The sequence below is a fragment of the Puma concolor genome, chromosome E1, assembly GCF_028749965.1.
Source record: "Puma concolor isolate L17-30 chromosome E1, mPumCon1.1.hap2, whole genome shotgun sequence".
NCBI classification, from domain to species: Eukaryota; Metazoa; Chordata; class Mammalia; order Carnivora; family Felidae; genus Puma; species Puma concolor.
The window spans coordinates 48554204-48577434 of NC_141680.1; the positions used below are offsets into that span (position 1 = coordinate 48554204).

General features: G+C 55.7%; 1 protein-coding gene across 2 annotated transcripts; it reads left to right on the forward strand.

The window, feature by feature from the left end:
• The first annotated feature begins 782 nt into the window (after positions 1-782).
• KCNH6 (potassium voltage-gated channel subfamily H member 6) lies at positions 783-22552 on the forward strand. 2 transcript variants are annotated; one of them, XM_025927617.2, is made up of 13 exons: positions 783-1098; positions 1922-2152; positions 7248-7409; positions 7512-7717; positions 11152-11577; positions 12798-13197; positions 14238-14437; positions 14621-14873; positions 17992-18185; positions 19709-19793; positions 20358-20526; positions 21258-21444; positions 21724-22552. In XM_025927617.2, the coding sequence occupies exons 1-13, from the start codon at positions 1023-1025 to the stop codon at positions 22006-22008; spliced, it is 2874 nt and encodes a 957-aa protein (XP_025783402.1). In that variant the 5' UTR covers positions 783-1022; the 3' UTR covers positions 22009-22552. The 2 variants fall into 2 exon arrangements, with proteins under 2 accessions (XP_025783402.1, XP_086543813.1); XM_086687687.1 differs by having other exon boundaries at positions 14238-14873.
• The last annotated feature ends 679 nt before the right edge of the window (positions 22553-23231 follow it).

Here is a 23231-nt window from a genome sequence, read left to right on the forward strand (position 1 = left end):
ATTCCACCATGGGCCTTTGCCTAAGGTGTATGCCCCATTTGAATGTTTGCCTTCGAAGACCTGACTCAAAACTGGTCATTGGATACTCTGCAAAGTTCCAAGACCACTGAGATGCTCAATGAACAGTGATCCCTTTCTCTCTCTCTCCTCTCCAGGAAACCTCTTTCAATAAACCTCACCCCATCCCCATCTGCTCTTCTAGTGTATTCATTTTCAATCAGTACTCAGACACTTTTATCAGTGGTCACTTGCTAATAGGTGGTTTTAAATCTATTCTCCTCCCAAGCAGTGCCTGTATGCTAAGAGCTCTCAGGTCCCTGAAGAAGGTACCTTATTGTATTATTATTATTATATATATTTTTTGTACACCTTCATATGCACTCCAACCTCATTATCCCAGGGCCAGGGCCACGTTAAGCTTGCCACTTAGGAGCTCTGCATGGACACTGGGATTGGGCACTTAGCAAGGTCGTGTTAAGAGGGCTATAATAGCTCCTTCTGCTCCCCCACCCCCCACCTTCTACCTGAAAGACTTGGCCCAGCAACGTCCTGACTGCCCTTCGGTATCGGTATTGGGAGAGGGTCGGCGCGGGGTTGAGGCCATTGGCCAGTGGGACAGGAGCAAAAGAAGCTCCTGAGAGGAGCCCTGACCGCATTCCTGGCTCGGCACTTCTGCCCAGCTCCACCCCCTAGGAGTCAAGGCCCCGCCCCTGCCCCGTCGGGTCCGGGTGAGGTTGCCCCCGCCCCGCGAACTCCGCCCCGCCGCCGCGCTACTTCTTTCAGCACCGCGGCGCGGACAGCTCCGGGGCGGGAGCAGAGGGAGTGAGGTACGGCCGCGGTCGGTCAGGGAGGGCTGTGCAGGGCAGGGGAGGGTTGACGCAGGCGGGCAGGCAGGGCACGGAGCCCCGCGACCCTCCCCGGAGGAGGCACCCACCCGGAACCGGACGCCGCTGAGCCCGAAGACAGACGGAGACGCAGGGAGCCGGGGCACTAGTGGCTCCAGGGAGAGGCGCCGCCAAAAGATGCCTGTCCGCAGGGGCCACGTCGCGCCCCAAAACACGTACCTGGACACCATCATCCGCAAGTTCGAGGGCCAGAGTGAGTCTGTGCGTTGAGGTGGGGGGAACGATCTGAAGTCCTGGTTCTGTGGCAGGAGTGGCGGGACCCCTTTACTTACTTCAAATGGAGCGGGGGGGGGGGGGGGGGCGGGGGAGCGGGGTATTGATGCTGAATGCTCTAATGTCCCCGGACACCTTCTGTTCCAGCGATTTCCACTTGCTTCAATACCACTCTCTCTTTTGAAGCAGGAGGGGCAGACTGCAGCCCCACCCTCCTCCCCTGAGTTGATTTCTTGGTACCCCAAGCGCTGACTTCCCCTTCTATCACTGTCCTTCTTCCTCCTCCTGACACCCCCCACCCCCCCCCACCCCCACACACTTCCTCCAGAAGTTTCCTTGACTCCCTCCTTTTTGCCTCTTGGGTGTAACCACTCCAATCTTTCTAAGAGCTCTCTTCAGGCCTGGGGCCTATCTGGTCACATCCCTACTCCTTCTTCCTGACTCCCTGCGCTGACTCCAGGAAGCCTTGGGCCTCTTTCCTCCTTCACTGACCCCATTACTGCCCTGGTCTCCCCACCATACCCAGGCCTGACTCCTCCTCCCCAACTTCTCTGGTCACTGTTCTGATCCCCTATCCGAACCACCCCCCCTCATTACTTTCAAAGTCCCATGACCTTCCCCCCTTGACTCTAGCCACCTAGGTCTTCCCACCCCCACCAGACCTCACTTCTCCTCTACCTCATTCTGGTCACTCCTCTGCTCCCCCATCTAGACACCCCCTCACCGCTGTCAAGAATCCCTATGATCTTTCCCTCCCTGCTGCCCAATCTTGGTTGCCATGGGCTTCCCACATCCCACCCCAGGTCGGAAGTTCCTGATCGCCAATGCTCAGATGGAGAACTGTGCCATCATTTACTGCAACGACGGCTTCTGTGAACTCTTTGGCTACTCCCGAGTGGAGGTGATGCAGCGACCGTGCACCTGTGACTTCCTCACAGGCCCCAATACCCCACGCAGTGCCATGTCCCGTCTAGCGCAGGCCCTACTGGGGACAGAGGAGTGCAAGGTGGACATCCTCTACTACCGCAAAGATGGTGAGGCTCCCTTGGGCCATGGGTTCTGCAAGGCAGACTCTGTCCTTCTCTTGTTCAGCCAGAGTGGCCAACTGGGAGGCCACTGACCCAGGGACCAAAGGGCTGGGACAAATCCTGTCTCCTCTCTGTTCCTCAGTTTCCTCATCTGCAGGAGGAAGCAATGGGCATTGATTTCAGTGCCTTCTGAGGTCCTTTTCAGAAGCTGGAGACCAGGCTGACTCACTGACTGGTCCTCACCCCAGGCAGGGCCTCCCGCTCCACCATCCCTCCCCCATGTCCCCAGTCTCCTGGCCGCCCACTCTGTCACTGTCAGCCCCAGCTGTCAGGCAGCTGGAACGAAAATTAACCTTTCCTCATCTCCGTCTGCTCTGGGGATTAGGGGAGGAGTCACCCCCTCAAGGCCTCTGTGGGCAGTCAAGGCTTGGGTGCTGCTGACTGGGAAACAGTAGACCCGGCTCACTCAGCCCCAGATCCTTAGAGAGATAGGTCCTGCAGTTTGTCCTGACCCAGAGGTTCATCCAGTTTGGGATGTCACTGCCAGCCCATGTTTATCACAAGCAGAACAGAACCATGGGGCAGGGGCTGAGAACAGAGCTCTGTAGCCCTTTAAGACCTTCCCCCTAGGACCTCAGAGACAGTGGGCAGGAAGGAAGGGAGAGATGAGTGGGAACTAAGATCCTGAAATTCCCTTGGAAATCACTTGGATTAATGCCCCCCTCAACCTGGTTCTGCATTAGAATTACCTGGGGCATGTTTTCCAAAACACACCTTCCCTAGAGAGAGGCTGACTCAGAGGTGTGAGTTGAGGCCAAAGCAGGTGCATTTGGAAAAATCTCCTGGGCGGTTCTGATGTTCTGACAAATTTAGGAACCACTGGCTTAGATAAATCCCTTCATTTCATGGATGAAGAAACCAAGGCCCAAGAAAAAAGGAGGGAGTTGCCCAAGATCCTACTGCTGGGATCCAACCTGGGGCCAGAACCCAAGTCTGGATTTTTTTTTTACTCGAGATATTTGTTCTCTGTAATACCGAGAGGGGAAAAAGGACCCCAACTGCCTCTACTCCAACCGCAGAACATCTGGAAAAGGCAGGCATGAGGGCCATCTGAGTATAGACAAAGGGCATGTTCTTTTGGATTGGGACTGAAGGGTACTGAGAGCCTGGGTTCCAAGGTCCTGGGGTGTGTATGGAGCATGAATGTAAGTGTGAACATGAGTGCGCATGCGAGTGTGTGTGTGTGTGTGTGTGTGTGTGTTTGCGTTTAAGGGCTTCCAGGGTGCTTCATGGGCAGATCCTGGCTGTCCCCCTAGCTGTCTACTGCTGCTACCAACCAAACAGATGCAGGGGTAGTGATTAGGGGACTAGGAAGAATCTGGCTAACTTTGGTAGCACTCACATGGTTAATGAAGTCAGAATATTTTTAAAAGCTGTGACCTCACCTCCTCACATCATTTCAGGGAGGAGGTGACAGTCAGGGGAGTGAGAAGGGTCCTCAGGGAACAGGATGGGACCGCAGGAAATGGGGGGAGGGGGAGAGACAACAGTTCCTTGTCTTTGACCCCAGAGCTTTACCTGGGCCCTAGAGTGGTATATAGGCTCTTCTCAGATTCCCGGGGACATCAGATCAGGTCTCTTAGGGTCTCTACAGCACACTGCGTGTTCCTGGGCAGGGGGAAAAGATCAAGACCAAGTATCAGCCCTCTGAGATCAGGACTCAGGTTTTCAGAACACTGCTGGCATCCTCCAGCTATCAGAAGAGACCCCAGGACCCAGTCTTGGAGGCTGGCCCTCAGTGAAAATGGAACATTACCACATACCTGATGCCCCCAGTCTACCCCACCCAACCCTAAGCCCTTCTCTGTCCTGTTACCCAAGCCTTTGGCTATGTGGACTTGCCCGAGATTGGCCTGAAACCCAGAAAAAAAGAGCTTCTTGGCCTGCATTACCCTAAGGAAACGATGTGGTACCCAGATAACTTATGTTCACCTTATGGTCCAATCTGACCACATGATTCTTTTTTATCGTATTCACATATATCCTTTAGTCCTGCTGACTGGCATCCTAATGGTGATTTCTTCCCTACTCAAGTCAATATCTCTTCCTACTCCCTCCCCCTGACTCCAGCGAGGTGGAAAAGGGTCCTGAACAGAACTCTAGCTGGTTTATTTATAATCCTCTTTTCCTCTAAAAGGGTAATCCACTGACAGTTCTCCAAGTCAAAATGAAAGGTCTGTGTCCATTTATCTCCACATTATACAGCTGCACAAAATTGGACTCAAAGAAGCCAGGGCACTTGGCAAAATTATCGCATGAGATAGGGCTCAGAGACCCCTGAGAACCTGGATCTTCCTCCATCTGCCTTTACTAGGAAAAGTAAGAGCCTGACAGATAAGGAGGAATGGGGATGGTCACAAGACTGGAACTAATGAGAGTCTGGAGGGAGGGATGGAGAGCACTACATCTCTCCCACCTCTACCCCTGTCCCCACTGGGCACTTACCAGAGGAGCCCAGCCCTGCCTGCCTTGTCAGGTCCTCTTCCCCACACCAGAGAGTTTCCTAATCTCCAAGCCACACTAGAGGATGCCTGGGGCTCCTCCAATCCTCAGCTCTCAATGAGGAGGAGAGGGCAAGGGCTTAGGTTAGAGGCCTCCAATGTTTTCCACATACTTACCCATGAATACCAGAAGCACCAAGCAGGAGGCTGCCCTCACCAGCCACCCTCTTAGTGGCAGCATTCTGTAGCACCAGCTCCTCCTTGAAGGCTCACTGCAACCCTGGGTGGTGTGGGCATAAAGAGATGGGGGTGATAGATAGCAAGGAGACTGTGCAGAACAGGGGCAAGGGCTGGGAGGGGGAGGGGGTTGGAACAATGAGAAACTGAAGGAAGGAGCAATCCAAAAGGCAGAGAAGAGCAGAGAGAAGGACTATGAACCAGGGGGCAGACAAATCTGCTGCACTTGGTCAGAGAAGAGGTGGGCACTGGGAGGAGCCCTCGGAAGGGAGAACAAGGCAGAGACTGTGGCTCCTCCTCCAGCAATGGGACAAGAGCACAGGGACACTGCCATTCCTGGGCACAACTGGGGTGACACACTCACCCACTTCTGGTAGCCCAGACACAGTTACTTGTGAGCAAGGACAGCCTAGGGATGGGGGGAAAGGATGCTCTGAACTTGCCAAATCCTCACAGCCTCCTGTCTCTGCCCACCCTACAGGCAGCAAGATTGAAGGCTGGGCATGGGGTGCCACGCACAGCTCCCATGTAGCCCTCACTGCTATGATGGGTCTTTGGTCTGTTCCCAGCCTCAGTTTTCCAAAGATAGCATCAGTGGGTCAGTGCAGCCACTTGAAGATGGGGCCTTCACAGCCCCCAGCAGCATAGAGAGCCTGGAGGCCTTGATCCTCTGCCCAGTGCTGCCTTCTCTCTGCCCTCTGCAAGGCAAAATCTCTGTAGTGCCAGAGAGTGAAGAGACAATCTGGCCTTGGGGGGAGTGTCTCAGACCACCAGCCAAGGAGACTTCCTGGCTAGGTCCCTGTGTCCAAGCCCCTCCATGTCCCCGGCTGACAAGAGTACCCAGTCCTGGTCTGGGCCGCAGAGCCTAGAGCACTGTGAGCCCAGGAGTGGTCACAGAGGCAGGTGGGTGGCCTCTCCTCGGTGTGGATGTCTCCCCCGGGGCCCAGTGCAGCAGCTGGCAGATGGCTGCTTGGTGCCTGGGAGTCCGGGAATCTGATCCAGGAGATTCCTGCTCCCCGAGAGGAAGGTGGGAGGGAGGATGAGGGCAGCTCGGCTGCACTGATAGTAGAGGAGGCGCTTTGGGGGATGAGCGATTCTAACGGACCCCAAGTAGCAATGTTCCTGCCAACCGGCCTCCCACCCACTCACATTTATACATTCTTTTATTCACTCACTCAACAAACAACACCTGGGACAGGTGCTGACCCCTCAAAAATGAGACAGATGCAAACCTGCCCTTGAAGGGATGGCAGCTCCGCCTTCTGATTTGCATATTTACTTGAGGCCCCTGCCCCTTAGTATTTTGCCCTTTGGGCCTGATACCCACCAACAGTTTGAGCTCAGGGACGTGGGACCACTGGGTACCATGGAGAGGGGGCTTATGGGACATCCACCTACCCACTCAGCCCATAGGCTGGGCTCTGGGGGTGTGTGGCTAACTTAGCTTTGATTTGTCCCACCCACCTATGTGGATGGGAGACCCCAAAGCTAAGAAAGAGGAACAGTGGTCAATGGCTAGGTCTAAGCTGCCCAAGAGGGCGGGAGAGTGGGTCCTGGCCTGCCCCCACCCTGCCATCTCTCTCCCTCTCCAGACCCCAGGTCACTGCCCTGCCTGCTCCCCAGTCCCAGCATCTCTGCCTAGGGACCCCGAGTGCCTTTGAGTCCTGGGGCAGCAGCCTGGCCTTCACTCCAGTGTCCTCATCCTGGACCAGTCCCTTCCCTTGCCCCAGCTGTTGTGTGCTGAGAGCTGTTGTGTGCTTGGAACCCCACTCCATGTCCCCTTCCAGCACCAGCCAGTCAGTTTCTCAGAACCCCAGGCTCTGCAGAATGGGGGTCTATATCTGCCCCCTGAGGACCCTCTAGCCACCACTATGGATCTTGAGGCCTAAAGTGCCAACTGACTCAGGACACAGCACTTAGTGTGTTCTCAACAGCGAGTTCCTTCCAGCAAGGGGCGTGGGTGGCATCTTTGTGGGACAGGAATATGGGAGCTGAACCCAGGGTCGGCCAGAGCTATGTGGGGGTAGAATGCCCGACCTCACCTCCCCACTTAATCCACCCCATCTGCTCAGCTTTAATTACAACAGAAGCAAACCTCAAGGTTAAGCCCTGAGCTGAGGGCTGAGTGTGGACTTGGGCCTGATGCTACATTATCTCCTAATGAGCAGCTAAGCTGCTCTCCCCACCTCTGGCCTGGGGGTAGGACACCTGCTAGACAGCATCACCAACCCTCTGCCCAATAGTCCAGGCCTCCTCACCCCGTGGCTGCCCTTGACCTCAACCCAGCCCCCTCCCTGGCTTCCCCTGGCCAGGTTACTGCCGGAGAAGATCCTTTCTGTGACCCCTCCCGTTGGTGTTTACAGCCTCCAGCTTCCGATGCCTGGTGGATGTGGTACCTGTGAAGAACGAGGATGGAGCCGTTATCATGTTCATCCTCAACTTCGAGGATCTGGCCCAGCTCCTGGCCAAGAGCGAGCGCCGCAGCCTGTCCCAGTGCCTGCTGTCCCAGAGCTTCCTGGGCTCCGGTAAGGTGGGGTGCAGGTAGTGGTGGGAGGGGTGAATGGGGGCCCCCAGTGGGGCAGCTGGTCCCCTGGCCTGGGCTGCTCTGACCCTGGGCCTGGTTTCAGAGGGCTCTCATGGCAGGCCAGGTGCACAGGGTCCTGGCACAGGCAGGGTCAAGTACAGGACCATCAGCCAGATCCCGCAGTTCACACTCAACTTCGTGGAGTTCAACCTGGAGAAGCACCGCTCGGGCTCCACGACAGAGATTGAGATCATCGCACCACACAAGGTGGTGGAGCGGACCCAGAACGTCACCGAGAAGGTCACCCAGGTGCGGGCCACAGGGCAGGGTGGGCGGGGCTGTGCTGGGCCTTGAAGGTCCCTTCTCAGGCTTGGGGTCTGGGCTCCTCTGGGGCTGGCAGTGGCAGAGGCAGTCAGCTTGGCCAGTCCCCAGTGGTCTGGTCTGAGCCCCAGGCCTCCTGTCCTGCTGGGGTCTGATTTCTTAGACCTAAAGGCCTACCCTGAGGCCACCATCCAGGTAGTGGAGCATGAGGAGGTCAGAGTCAGCAGGGCCTGTGAATAGTGCCACATCTTAGGTCTGGAGGAGCCTGGGATGGGGGAATACACAGGCCACCATGGGGGCCTGTCCAAGGCTCTGCCAGTCACAGAGAAGGAGAAGTGGAGAGAAGTGTCAGCGCCACTCTGAGAGGGAAAGAGGAGGAAGGATGGAGGGAGGCCCCAGCCCTACTCCTGCCCCTGTTCCCCCACCTCCCAACACAGAGCAGGAGCCTCCTACAATCCAAGCAGAGGGGAGATGGCCCTGGAATCTTTAGCTCTCTTTGAGCAGCTTCCTGGAGATCAGGCCCTGAATGCCTCCCTCCCCTTCAGCCCCTCCTTGGCCAGCCCAAGGCAAACCTCCCTGGGTTCTCTGTTTCAGCTGACCCCCATGTCCCTTTGCATGGGGCCTGAGGCTCCAATCCCCACCTAACCATCCTAGAGGGAAATGCAAAAGCCCTGCCTGAGGTTCAGATGACCAGAGTCCTGACACTGACTTGCTGTGTGACCTTGGACAAGGGACCTTGTGCCCTTTCTGGGTCCCAGAGCTCTCATGTGCAGAGAATTGGACCTTTTGACATTCTTTTGACATTGAGTAGTACGGTCCCCAGGAGGCATCAAGAGGGGCTAGGCCAGGGCTGAGCAAGGAAGTGTAGGTCATGGGGGGCAGGGAGGGCCTGCACCCAAATTTCTGGGAGGCTTTGGCTTCACGAGGGATGGGAGCAGTTCTTTTTCCTCCCTGCCCCCTTTTGCCTGAATCACAGCCTGTGAGGGAGCAGGTGGGATGGAAACTCCCTGTGACCCAGCCCCTCCCCACACTCAGAACCCTGGAGAAGGAAGTACCACAAGCTGCAGGGCCAGGCCCACAGAGGTCAGGCAGGGTGGCCCAGTGGCCCAACCATGAGGGACTCCACCTGGCCACTCACCTCAGGGCTCTCAAGTTGGCACAGGGGTTATGGGGGCTAGTAGACTGGAGAGCCGCCCATGAAGACTGACAGGCCTGGCTGGGGACTGTGGTCCCTGCCCCATCCAACCCACTGCTCCTATCCTGCCCCCCCCCACCCCGCCCCAACTAGTCTTGGCTTTACTCACTCCCCTATATGGGCCCTAAGGTGGGAGAGGCGTCTGACAGAGCTCAGGGGAGGGAGCTGGCAGGGACCCAGAGCAGAAGAGTCACTCTGGCCTCAACCAGGGCTCAGAGGGCTGGGACCTCATACCTGAGTTCCTACATCCTGAGGACCCTGCAGCTCTGGGCAACACTGGGAACTGTCCTCATGCTGGCTTCAGAGGCAGTGGGGAAGTATGGAGTCTGTGTGATGGGGAGATGACACCTCTGTCTGGGGGCCTAAGGAAGTGGACATACTCTTGTCACCCACCCCCGACCTTCTGAATCTGTGCTGCCTTGGGACAAGCCCTATGCTTTGCTGTTCCGTCTTGGTGTGGTCTTGAGCAGCCAGGGAAGGAGAGGAGTGGCTTAACGACCCAAGCTCTCAATGCACATTCAGCTCAGTTGGCTGAGGTCATTCCCTTCAGCTGAGCCTCCATGTGGACTAAGTGGAGCATATAAGATGGCCTATTGTTCAGTGGAGAATAGCTGTGTGTTCAGGGGTGTTTACAGGGGACAAAGGGAAAAATCAAGAAAGAAGGTGAGAGGAGTCTTCCTGAGAGGCAGAATAGGAGCTCAGGCCTGAAGGCGGAGCAGAGGGTCACTGTAGGGTGGGGACACTGTGACCCCTTCTTGGGATTTAGATGGCTAATCAGGAACCCACAAGGTGAAAACAGCCCTTTGATGGATCTTCCTTATGGTGACATCATCTGTTAATTGGTCTCGTTTGCAAGGTCAGAACCTTATATTGCAGATTTTCTCAAGCCAGAACCATCTGCCAGTGCCTATCTGGCGGTGGTGGAGGGGTCAGTGGGACACCCCTCAGGTTCCATCCTTGTTGGGGCAATGCCTGACACAGGATGAGCAGGGAGGAAGAATCCTCATAGATCAGCACGTGCCTTGGAGATGTGCCATCTCATTTAATCACGATGCTAAGGAGTTGGTTGTCCTTTGCTATCCATTTTGCTGATGAGGGAACTAAGGCACATAGAGGCCATAAAATTTGCCCTGAGACTTAGAGCAATGTCAGACCTGAGATCAACCTGGGAGGCCTGGCTTCAAAACGCATGCCCTTCTTGATGCCCCAGCTGTTTCTTGTGATGGGTAGCTGGGTAGAGCTTGGGTCTGTTGGGCTGGGCCTGGTGACCCTACGTTGACCGTAAGCTCCGAGACAGGGTTGGGAGGGGCAGAGCAGAGGGGGCTCAGCTGAAAGTAATGATCAAAACCCTCTTGGGGGAGGCTGGGTGGCTCTGTTGCTTGAGTGTCCAACTCTTGATTTCTGCTTGGGTCATGGTCCCAGGGTTGTGGGGTCAAGCCCTGCGTTGAGCATGGAGTTTGCTTGGGATTCTCTCTCTCTTTGCCCTTCTCCTCTGCTCATGCTCTCTCTCTCTCTCTCTCTCTCTCTCTCTCTCTCTCTCAAGCTCTCACTCTCTCTCTCTCTCTCATACAAACCCCCCTTGGACATGCGCAAAATAGTCGGACCTCCCTGGTGCCCAGGAACTGTCAAAGGCTCAGATTAGCTACACGCCCCCAAGTTTGACTCTTTCCATGAAGGCCTTGCAAGTCGGCCCCAAGGAGGGCCCTCGCTGGTCTAGGCTCCACAAGGTCTTCAGGAATGAAGAGGCTATTCTGGGAGTGACTTGTTCCCATCAGGAATCTTGGCCACTGGGAACCTCCCAAACCCACCAAAGAGGATCGGACCCCCAGCTACCCCCTCAATTTAGGCTCTTCTCTGGAACATGACCACAAATGACCCTGAGCCTAAATCCCCCTCCCTCCCCTCACCCCTCCCCTAGCCCTGTCTCCACTCGAGGATGGCTGTTTGTGAGGGAATTGGTGAGCTTTGAACCTGGGGTCACTATGCAATAGAGCTGCACCCCTCCTCTTGTAGCCCACTTCCTCCCAATACACCTGTCCCCTTATGAGTTTGCCTCATACACACTCTATCCCATCTTTGCTTCATCCCCTCTGTCCTCCACAGCCCTCTTCACCTACCCTCTCCTACAGCCTCCTTCCCAGGCCTCACCCCTAAGTCTTCATCCCTCCCAGGCCTGTCTCACTAGCAGTGGACACCCTGCTGACTGCCCTATGGCCCCCACCCCCAGGTTCTGTCCCTGGGCGCGGACGTGCTGCCGGAGTACAAGCTGCAGGCACCACGCATCCACCGCGGGACCCTCCTGCACTATAGCCCCTTCAAGGCCGTGTGGGACTGGCTCATCCTGCTGCTGGTCATCTACACAGCCATCTTCACGCCCTACTCGGCCGCTTTCCTGCTCAGCGACCAGGATGAATCTCAACGCATGGACTGCGGCTACACCTGCAGTCCACTCACTGTGGTGGACCTCATCGTAGATATCATGTTCGTTGTGGACATTGTCATCAACTTCCGCACCACCTACGTCAACACCAATGATGAGGTAGTCAGTCACCCTCGCCGCATTGCCATCCACTACTTCAAGGGCTGGTTCCTCATTGACATGGTGGCTGCCATCCCATTTGACCTTCTCATCTTCCGCACCGGCTCTGATGAGGTGAGCAAACCCCATTCAGGCCATCTGCTGTGGCCATCCCCTGTGCCCCAGCCCTCGGGCCTCCCAGCCCCATAGCCCTGGCATGAGAGTATCTGGTAAGGGGTGCCTTTGCCAAAGCAGGTGGAGGTGGGAAGGCGGCCTAGGACATGTGTCATCTCCCAGCCCTGGAGAATGATCAGCCAAGGCTGTGCCCTAGGCCTGGATGCCCTCCCTATGCTCCAGAATTCTGCCCCTTCTGGGATGGGCAGCCACCCCACATGCCCTCATGCTGGCTTCTACTTACCCTGGAGTTGGAAAGGGAAGCTATGGGCTGCTCCCACAAGGCAGCCTGACCCCCCTCTCACCCCCTGACCCTCCACTATGCCCACTGGCTCCCCATAGCTGACATGAAGGTATTTGCAGGCTCTTATTTGCAGGCTCTTCTCATAGCTTCTAGTCCCCCCTTTTGCCCCACCTCCTTGGAATGAACTTTCCATTCTGTTCCAGTCACCCCCCACCAACAGCCTGTCCAGCTGGAGTAGAGGTATCCATCATGACTCCCTGCTCCCACACCCACCCTTTGCCAGCCTCACCTGCCAGCCTCACCCTTCCACACAGAAGCCAGGACCAGTTCAAGATCACTCATCTGACACTGTCTGCAGAACATTCCATGGCTCCCCGATGGCTTGGAATAAAACTAAGCTCATTTGGGATCTTGAGGCCCGTGGGAGCAGCCCGTGCACAGCTTCCAGGCTCATTCCTCATCACTCCACCATCTTCTGCTATGCACTCCAGGCAGCAGCACTGCACTTGGTTTTCCATGTGGGCTGTGCCATTTCACACCCCCATGCCTTGCTTGGCTCATTCTGTTCCCTGTGCCTAGAATGCCTTTCACTCTCCCTCCTGTCCGCCTGCAGACTCAGCCTCATCACTCAAGATTTAGCTCATGTGTCACCTCCTCTATGAAGTCTCCCCTACCCTGCACCTGCAGAATTGATCTCCCTTTTCTCTTCACTCCCCTGGACTTCTGTCCTAGCAACTATAACACTGTTTTGAGCTTTAGGCTGAATGCTCCTTAAGGTCCTGCACTGTGCTTCACCGGCCAAGAGCCCAGAGCAGGTTCTCCATAAGTGTTTGTTGAATGACTGTGTGACCATATGCCCAAGTAAACAAGTGTGGTCCTAAGTGCAGCCTTTCAAGGGCTGACCCTTGGCCCCATGGCCCCCTTCCTGCCCCGCCAGACCACAACCCTGATCGGGCTGCTGAAAACGGCGAGGTTGCTGCGGCTGGTGCGTGTGGCACGGAAGCTGGACCGCTACTCTGAGTATGGAGCGGCCGTGCTTTTCCTGCTCATGTGCACCTTCGCACTCATTGCACACTGGCTCGCCTGCATCTGGTATGCCATCGGCAACGTGGAGCGGCCCTACCTGGAGCCCAAGATCGGCTGGCTGGACAGCCTGGGCGCCCAGCTTGGCAAGCGCTACAACGGCAGCGACCCGGCCTCTGGCCCCTCAGTGCAGGACAAGTATGTCACCGCCCTGTACTTCACCTTCAGCAGCCTTACCAGCGTGGGCTTCGGCAATGTCTCCCCCAACACCAACTCTGAGAAGGTCTTCTCTATCTGCGTCATGCTCATCGGCTGTGAGTGGCCCCTCATGCCTGGGCCTGACCCATGGCATTCAAATTTCAGTTTTGTAATGAGCCATAATACAGTAACATTGGGTGCAATGGGCAAATACCAAGCACAGAGCACAGTGAAATTTTGCATAGGTGCCCCTACCATGCATGAAACTTAACACCCTTACAAGCCCTTGCTATGTGCCAGGGACCAGGACCAGCTTACATGATTTGCAGGGCCCAGAACAAAATGAAAATGTAGGGCCGTTTATTTAAAAAGTCTGAAAGATTTCAAGAATGGTGACAGCAGAGCATGGAACCGAGCAGGGCCCTTCTTAGCACAGGTCACACACCGGGAAGCCAACTGCCCTGTCAGGCACTTTTCTAAGTGCCTATCAAAGGTGCACATTTTGTTTTCATCACTACCCTATGGGGGCTATATTACAAGCCCAGTTTACAGACCAAGAACCTGAAGGTCCTAATTTTCCAGGGGTTACACAGAGACCCAATTTCATCCCAGGGGGCCAGCTCCTCTGGCTGTGTATGTTCCCAGGCTCTGCACTGTGTTGCCTGCTTCCTAAGACACTGGGTCTAGGAACACAAGAGGCAGTGTGGAAGTTTACACGTAGATTAAGTTGTCATGTTCAGAGTATTTAGAGATGTGAAAGCCCAGAGAAACAAAAACAACGAGAAAAAAAAAAAATGGGTGAAAACAGAGACCAAGAGTTTTCCCTTTATTATGCTTTTCTACAACCTGAAGGAGAAAACAAATCTGCACTAGAAAAAAAAAAAAAATCATTGCCCTAGTTCTCAGGAGTTTGGCCTCTGGGCCCAGCAAGATGCCAAGAGACACAGGACAGAGGGAGGACGGCAGGAAGCCCGGGGCCTTTGTCCCTCATGTGCCCTGGCGCTGTTTTGGGCACTTCTGACTTGGCCCTAGACAGAGGGGCCCCTGATCAGAGGACTCCTAGGGAGAAGGAGGCATGGAGCATGCCCTGGGGTGCGATGGCCTGGTGGGGGTGTGGAGGAGCTCATTCCCTGCACCCCCCGCTGCCTCACTCCAGCCCTCATGTACGCCAGCATCTTTGGCAACGTGTCTGCCATCATCCAGCGTCTGTACTCCGGCACTGCCCGCTACCACACGCAGATGCTGCGAGTCAAGGAGTTCATCCGCTTCCACCAGATCCCCAACCCGCTGCGGCAGCGCCTGGAAGAGTACTTCCAGCATGCCTGGTCCTACACCAACGGCATTGACATGAACGCGGTGAGAGCCCGCCGCCCTGCCTCGGGTGGGGCAGGCGATCCAGCTCCAGTCCCAGCTCTGGCTAAGTGTCCCAGGGGAGGCCAAGGGCCCGCGGGCACAGGGCGTCCCCAGACCCCTCCCCACCCCGTTCCCCCAGCCCCAAGCCCAGCTGCACTACCCTGGACGCGGCCGCCCCCCTCGCAGGTGCTGAAGGGCTTCCCTGAGTGCCTGCAGGCCGACATCTGCCTGCACCTGCACCGCGCGCTGCTGCAGCACTGCCCAGCCTTCCGCGGCGCCAGCAAGGGCTGCCTGCGCGCGCTGGCGGTCAAGTTCAAGACCACGCACGCACCGCCTGGGGACACGCTGGTGCACCTCGGCGATGTGCTCTCCACGCTCTACTTCATCTCCCGAGGTTCCATCGAGATCTTGCGTGACGACGTGGTCGTGGCCATCCTAGGTGGGTCAGGCAGGAAGGGCCAGACCGGTAGGGTGGGTGTAGTGGAACTAGCCATGTCCTGCCTGGACTACTCCATTCCTAATGATGATGGTGGCACCTTTTACCGGCCTGCCATGTAAGCATGAGCAACAGAGAGCTTTACGCCCAGCTCACCGGATCCTTAAAACAAACCCCTACCATAGGTTCCATTTTCCTGATAGGGGAGTAGAGGCTCAGAGAGGTCATATTGGCAAGTGGCCAAACAGGGATTCAAGGGCTACGCGTCTAACTCCGAAGTCCAGGAAGGCTCTTACCTTCTTCCACTTTTGGGGAGCTCAGTGTGAGAGGGCAAAGGTTTGGCTTGGGTGGAGGGAGGACCCCAAGCTCATTCACTGCAGCTACAGGGACAGCTGGACACTTTCTAGGAATGAGATGAGCATTGGACAGGGGACAGATTTGGGGCCCACACGGCCTCTGCCACTTACCAACCATGTGACCTTGGGCAGGTTACTTCAGCTCTCTGAGATGATTCTCATCTTCCTTGCCTTCTCCCTGATGTTAGCCCACCCCAAGACCCTGATCAGGATGTCAGCCTCTCCCTCCTTTGGTCTCTGTGGCTGGGCTCTCCTCCAACCCCACTGGACAGCACCCCCCCCCCTCCCCACCCAGTTCCTCTGTTTAGTCCTCTCCCTTTGGCCTGCCCTCGACTAGTGTTCACCAAGTGTGGGCTCTGCTTTCTTTTCTTCACCCTCCACCCTCTCCTGAACTACCTCCTTGCTCCCATGCTCTCAGCCTCATATATGCCACAGGCCCCCCAGAGCTCTGTTCTGACCCCAATCTCTCCTTAGAACAGAATATTCCATTCCTTCCTGGGTAAAGCCACCCTATATTCCATAGACCAAACAACATGTCTCAGTCTGAAATCATTATCTTTCCCCAGAATCTGCTCCTTCAGAATCTCCATCACTGTTGAACCACCCATTGCTGGGGCTAGAGACCTGGGAGTCAACCAAGGGAGCACTCTTCTCCTTTCCTGCCTCACCTCCACCATGCAGGCAGCCACAGACTCCTGTTTGTTCCCCTCATTAATACCTCTGTGTCCTACACCTGTCTCCCACCCTACACCTGTCTCCTTGTCCCTGCCTGGCTCCATCCCTCACCATGTCCTTCCTTTTCCTGTGTCCCTGAATCTGGACTACACCCATAGCTCATCTTCGATCTTCTGCCAGTGACCTGAAATTCACATCTGCACATACTCCTCCTCTGCTCAAAATCTTCCCATGGCTCCCCATGACTCCTAAGACCCATGTAAACCCCTGATGACAGCATGCATAGTCCTCCCCAGTCTGGCCACCCTAAATCCTGCCACCCTCCCCCGGTACTTCACGCTCCAGCCATACAAACTACTTCTAGTTCTCTATTGCCGTCCCTGTCACACCTCCCTGCCTTTGCACGTGCTGCCACTCTGCCTGGAACACCTGCCTGGAAGACGCCAGTCATCCTTCAAGGCTGGGCTCAAGACAGGGGTTCCTCTGTGAGACCTTCCCTCACTTCCAGCCTACCTTAGAAGTTTCATCCACATGAGAAGGACAATAATTCTATTTAATAATTAAGAAGCCAGTCCATTTTAAGTTTCAGTTAGAGACCTGAAATCCTCTTATTTTGTCCTGAGTGGAAATGAACATTAGATCATAATCCTTCATCTACTGGATAACCATCATTTTATAATGTTGCCCAGATTTTGTGCTTATGGGTTTCATATGTGACTCTGGTGAGTCCCTTCCCTCTCTGGGCCTCAGTCCCCCTCCTCTGTGAATGACCTTTGATCCTGTTCTCGTGGGCAACAGGTCTTGGTTTCCATCCATCATTGTCCATGCAAACCATTAGCGCTTCTGGTTGGTATCGCCAGGCTGAGGGGCTGGACTTTCCTGTGGGGGAGTGGACGTCAAAGCAATCATGGTCCCTGGTACCCCGGCCCTAGGCTCTCTGCCAGCCAGCTCTGACCACACAGCTGTTTCTTCTGCTCTGATGGCCTTCCTGCTGGGGCCCAGCCAGCCTCATCGGCACAACCCAGCCCCCACTTCACTTCCTCTGTATGTCCCTCCTCCTTGCCCCTACCACTCCTGGTAGCCCCTCCCTCCTCCTCAGCCCCTTACTTCTTGGTTCTCCCTGTTCTAAGTCTCTATAGATCATCTGTAAACTAATTGGTTGCTTATGTGCCTGCCTTGTAGGGATTTGGGGCTCCTTGTGGGTGGGACAGCATCTTATTCATGCCCATTCACTGTGGCCACCACAGTGGCCCTGACACCAGGAGGGCCCAATATCTTTGCCACATGCCCCAAGTATCACCAGCCTATGTCTACCCTGGGACATCCGTCTGTCCCAATGCGTTGTATCAATCTGCCTGGTGCCTCTTGCTATTTGAGGCATTTTCTCAAGCATCACGTCTGTGCCTCTGGACAGTCCAGTGGGGCAAGACAGATACAGTTATACTTATTTTAGAGATAAGAACACTGGGGTCCAGAAAGGGGAAGTGACTTTCTCAGGCGTGCTCTGCCAGGGCCATGCTGGTTATGTGGCCCCACAGTAGGGAGTGGGAACACAAAGAGACAGAGGCCTCAGGCCTTGCCCTGGGTGAGCTGGGTGCCCCTGGCCCTGGGTTCCCTGCCCTCTTGCAGTACCACCAGGCTGAGGAGAGAGGAAAAGTTTGAGGAGGGACCTTTAGTGTCTCTTCCTGCCCACTGTCTCCTGGAATTGGGGAGCAGGGGGGTGGATAGGGGCAGTGCCACAAACCATGGAAAATAGGAGGGGGGCTCTGACAGAGGGTGGTCCTAGGAGGCCAGAAGATTGAGGCAAGGGACCCACATGTTGGGAGGGTATGTGGCCTCTGCAGAGCTCAGAGAACAAAGGAAGGGCAGCTTTTGCATCCAACTCCCACCCCCTGACCCCCGGCCAGCACATCCAACCTTGTCCCTAGAGCTTGATCCCTGAGCACCAAGCCAAAGCCTGGCAGGATCCCTGAGGTTGGGGGTGGGGTGGGGTGGGGAGGAGTTCACGGCCAAGGGGCCCTCAGGGAGGCTCTTCAGAAGAGAGCTTGGAGCCAGACCCTGGAGAGACCCCCTGCCCCTCTGGCTGGCAGGAAAGAACGACATCTTTGGGGAGCCCATTAGCCTTCATGCCCGGCCTGGCAAGTCCAGTGCAGATGTGCGGGCCCTGACCTACTGTGACCTGCACAAGATCCAGCGGGCAGACCTGCTGGAGGTGCTGGACATGTACCCTGCGTTTGCAGACAGCTTCTGGAGTAAGCTGGAAGTCACCTTCAACCTGCGGGACGTGAGTCTGGGCTGGGTGGGCCAGGGTGGGTAGGGGTCCTCGTCCAGCTGGTAATGGGGAGTGGAGGCTGCTGAGCACTTGGCCTGCCTGGCCGGAGGGGACCCATCTGACCACCTCCCTTCCGTTCAACCCCATCCTGCGTCCTTCACCACAATTTCTTCTGTGCCTGCCACGGCCAACATAATGCTAAGTATGATGATAGCTACCAATTATCAAGCACCAACCCCATGCTAAGCACTGGGCTTCTTGTACATGATCTCTTTTAGTCTTCACCTTGCACTTAGTGTTATTTTCCCCACTTTCCAGATGAGAAAACTAAGGGTCAGAGAGGATGACAAATTGACCAAAGCCATACCACCACATAGTCAATGGCAGAGCCAAAATGTAGACCCAAGTTTGTGCGACTCCACAACCCAGGCACCCCATGGCACCAAGCTGGAAGAAGGGGTGTCTGCCATCCCTAGGTCCCAGGCGTGTAAACAAGTGGTAGAGCCTCTCCTCCTAAGCTTATCACTCAGTGGAGAAGATTATAACAACTCAGAGAAAATAAAGAGTTGCGTAGTTCAATAACCAAGGAAGTCACGAGGGTGTGTGGGGAGACCAAATGTCTGTGGAGCTCAGGGTTACCAAGGAGTGGGACAGCCGGTAAACTGGAGTGCCCGGAAGTGACTGTATGGAGGAGGGGGTTTGGAGTCAGCTAGTGGGAAGGAGGGGGCTGTTGTGCCTGGCGGGGGCAACAGTGGCGGAGGCCCCCTGGAGCTGCGCCTCCCACCCCCAGCCTCAGGAGGAGGGGCTCTGCTGGCTCAGGCCCCATGCACAGCATCTGGAGGATGATGCCGAGGCAGGTTTTCTTGCCATGGACAGCCTTCCTCACCCTGTCCCTTTTGCTAGTCTCCCCTCCCCCAGCCTCTCTTCTTCCCACCTGATCTGGTCTAGGGGACATCTTGTAAGGATGCTGCCTTGGGGGCCCTAGCCACTCGGAGCCATCAGGTGGCCCGAGTGCTCAGTGGCCGGACACCGGGCAAGAGGGATGTGGTCTCCATGGCCTGGGACATCTGTTGCCCCTGGGCATCCCACCCCTAAGTCTCATGGTGCCAAGAGGGTGGTCTGCCAAGCGTGCTGTTGAGGGTACCTCCTGGATGGATTGGGGATTCCAGACCCAGTCTCCTTGGAGGGAACTCCCCAGTAGCCCAAGCTGAGGACAGCAGCACCAGGGCATTCAGGAAAGGGAGGACTGCAAGAACACCTCCTCTGTATGCCCCCACCCCCAAATCTTGCTGCTCAAGGCGGCCTCTTCCAAGACTCTGTAGGGGCATCTGCTCATCTCCAAGCCTCTGTCTCCTGCCCACCCACGCAGGAGAGAACCTGTAGGAAGCTGCCTGGAGCCTCAGGGAGAACCCGGCCACCTGTCACCACTTTCTCACCTAGTTGTCGCAAGAGCCTCAGGAGGGGGTGCAGGGGAGAACAAAGAGGCCCTGTCCCAGTTTTGGTACCTGTTACTTGATGCTCTTGTTCCCCACAAGGCAGGCGGGGGTCTCCAGCCATCACCCCAACCAGCTCCAGGCAGCCAGGCCCACCAAGGCTTCTTCCTCAGTGACAACCAGTCAGGTGAGCAAAGCCGTCTGCCACCAGTGTCTGCCTCGCCCCAGCCTGAAGCCCCTGCCCAGCCTCCTTCCCCTTTTCACCTCCTTCCCAATTTGCCTCATCTTGGGAGAGGTCTCCCCAGCCCCTTGATGAGAGGAGAGGGGCTCCCTCTCTAGGCTCAGTGATAGAGGCCCTTGTCTCCTTCCTCCCCCTGGGTCCTCAGAGCCTGAATGGGGGCTGTCCCCCGGGGTGGATACAGGCCAGCCCAATGGGGTTTCACATAGAAGCTCCAGGGGACTCGCTGGACTGCAGCTCCTTGGACAGTGAGGCCAGGGCTAGAATGTACCCACCCAGCCAGCCCCTCCTCCCCCAAGCTGGGGTTCCAGCCCCCTTCCCAGGGCCACAGCCTTCTGGAACCTAGAAATCCGACCTCTGTGGGGACAGGACCTTGTACTCCAGGGCACTCAGGTAAAGAGATCCACTTCTCCTAACCTGTGTTCCCAGGACAGGTAGGGGAAGAAGATGGGCTCTGGTCAGGTCTGCGGAATCAGCTAGACGGAAGCTCACTCTTCCCTTTCCCTCCTGCAGCTGCAGCCCCTTCTCTGAGCATCTCAGATGCATCTGGCCTCTGGCCTGAGTTGCTGCATCAAATGCCCCCAAGGCCAAGGGACAGCCCCCCAAACCCTCAGGGAGACCCAGACTGCTGGCCTCGGGAGCTAGGCTCCAGGCTGGAGCAGCTTCAGGCCCAGATGAACAGGTGAGTGCCCTTTGGGACCAGGATGGGGGTGGCTGCAGAGAGCACAGCCAGCAGTGGGCTAGGCACGAGTGCCCCCTCTTGGTGGCTCAGGGACATCACACTGAGTGCCCTGCGGGTTTTAGAATGGCTAGCCCTCTTTAGTTGCAGGCCTCCCCATCCCTAAGTCACTAAGCCTGGTTCCTTGGATGGCTTGTCCTAGCAAACCGCAGAACAGGCAAGGAAGCCTTCTTGGAATAGGGGAATAACCTGGTACATAAACAAATTCCATAGTCCCTTGGAGAGGGCATGTGGCCTGCGGATGGCAGGACCGTGGTGGTAGAGTGAGGGCTTGGGCAGTATGGTCCTGAACTCCAAACCTGGCTCTGCAACTTACCAGCAAGAGTGTGGACAAGTTACTTAAGCACTCTGAGCCTCCATCTGCCTTTTCATGAAATGGGGATAGTCAAAATACCCATATCAAAGCTTCCTTATGAGGACAAAATGATGTGTGCACCATGCCTGGTCACTGTCATTATTGAAGTCAGGGACGTGCTAAGGGAAATTTCAGCAGGGCCTGTGGAGTGTACCAGGGAAATAGTTTCAGGTAGGTCCCAGGGTGCCGTTCCATCCAGCAGGAATGGCATGCAGGCTACAAAATCCAGAGCTGCTCTCGGGACCTGAACAGCTCTCCCTTGTCTTGACCCTGACCGTGACCCTGACCCTGACCCTTACTGTGGGGTTCTGTCTGGCAGGTTGGAGTCCCGCATGTCCTCAGACCTCAGCCGCATCCTACAGCTCCTTCAGCAGCCCCTGCCCCAGGGCCACACTGGCTACATTCTAGGAGCCCCTACCTCCAATGACTTGGCCTTGTTTCCTGTGGCCTCAACCACTCAGAGTCCGGGAACTAGGCTGCCCCAGGGTGGTCTGCCCCCTGCACAGGTGAGCAAGTGAAGGGATTCCCCAGGGCCTTTCCTGGAGACAACTACACGTCTTCTTCTCACTGTGACATCAGGCCCACGGCCTCTGTGCTCTGAGAGCAGCCATGGGTTCTGCTGTCCTCTTTTATGTTTTGAGTCACAGTCAAGGAGCCTGGACAGGTGGTGGAAAAGCCCAGATTGTGACTATAGACCCCACAGCTGGGGCAAGGGCAGTGGGACCCAGCTTCTGCCGGTTCCCATCCCTGAAGCTGGTGTCCTCCCCCTCTCTTGCCCTTCCCAGGTCCCAGGCTGTGGTGACTTGAACAAGTGTAGGCTGAAGCGAAAGAACTCCTCCTCCGGGGTGCCTCCCCTGGTCATGGCAACAGACAAAATTCTCACACTGTCCCTGGAACAGGAGCAGCCTGAGGGGCTTCTGTCACCCCTAGCCTCACCTCTGCATCCCCTGGAGGTACAGGGACTCATCTGTGGTCCCCGTTTTCCCTCCCTTCCTGAACGCCTTGGCCCCGTCCCTAAGCAGCTGGAGTTTCAGAGACATGGCTCAGATCCTGGGTTGGCCAGGAGTTAGAGCCACTGAACCCCAAGATAGAGATAATATGAGGGGATTGAAGGTGAAAGTTAAGGATTTAGGGGAGGCAGACAGCTGGCAAATTGGCCTCTGAAAACCATTCATTCTTCTAGTATAGCTACAAACTGCCAACCCAGGTGACCCACGATGGCATGGGTGAAGATGGTCAGGACCTTCCCAGACTCCTCCAGGGCCCTATTTAGACAGTAGGCCTCGTGGAGGGTGGGGAGGCTCAGGGGTGGAGGTAGCTTACAGGACAGAGAGGTCGGTGAAAAAAGGAGAAGTTTCTGATCTGTGTGAGAAACTTACTCCTTATGGCTCAGAACTATACACCGCTTCACAGACCAGGACCCAAGGTTAGTGAGACCTCCTGCCAAGAGCCTGTAAACCGACTAGAGATGAAAGTGTCCTCTGTAGTGGACACATCAGAGCACAGAGTTCCAGCCCCCAGCCACTCTGCCCCTCATGGTTTTATGATGACCTTTGGGACTCCAGCGGGCAGTGGAATGTCTCACAGCTAATAAAGTCTGCACATTTCATGTTAGGCTGGGTGTGTTGCTTACCTGAGGGTCATCAGGTCCTTGACTGTGCTGTGACTCCAACAGCTGTGGTCTTCTCCAAGTCCCTCTCACAAGGATTTGTGTGTGGGGGACAGGAAAGTGCTCTGCTGGGTTCAGTAGCCCCAGGAGCATGGGGCTTTTTGCCAGGCTGGGGTAAAGGGAAACAGAGAGTCTCTGACTTGGTCACCATCAAGAACCACGACATGTCCATAGTGCTCCCTCTGTGCCAAGTCCCTGCCGACTGCTCTGCAGACATTACTTCATCGAAGCCTCACAACAACCCTGTGGGGTTGGTATTATTAGCCCCATTTTAGAGATGAGAAATCAGAAGCAGAGAGAGGCTAAGAAATTCACCCAAGCATGCGGGGGACTTCTGGGGTGCTAGTACTGTTTTTGCTTCCTGATCTAGGAGCTGTTTACATACGTGTATATCAGATTGTGAAAATAGGTGCATTTCTATGTGTAAGTTATACTCTGATTAAAAAGAAAAAAGAATCTTACCTAACAAAGGAAGCAATTTCTACCCAGATGGTCTGGCTTGAGAACTCTGCAGTTAACTACTCCAATGAGATGGGCTGTTGTCCAAAAAGTACCTGGCCACTGGCCTTCCGTCCTTTTTTGGTACTCCTTGAAAGAATTTTGAAAATGAATCCCTCGCCCACC

Excerpts from the sequence above, each read along its gene's own strand:
- KCNH6 (XM_086687687.1), top strand. The coding sequence starts at position 1,023 with ATGCCTGTCCGCAGGGGCCACGTCGCGCCCCAAAACACGTACCTGGAC. Across the intron at positions 1,099-1,921 it reads CCGCAAGTTCGAGGGCCAGA|GTCGGAAGTTCCTGATCGCC; the intron begins GTGAGTCTGTGC and ends ATCCCACCCCAG. Across the intron at positions 14,874-17,991 it reads CGTGGTCGTGGCCATCCTAG|GAAAGAACGACATCTTTGGG; the intron begins GTGGGTCAGGCA and ends TCTGGCTGGCAG.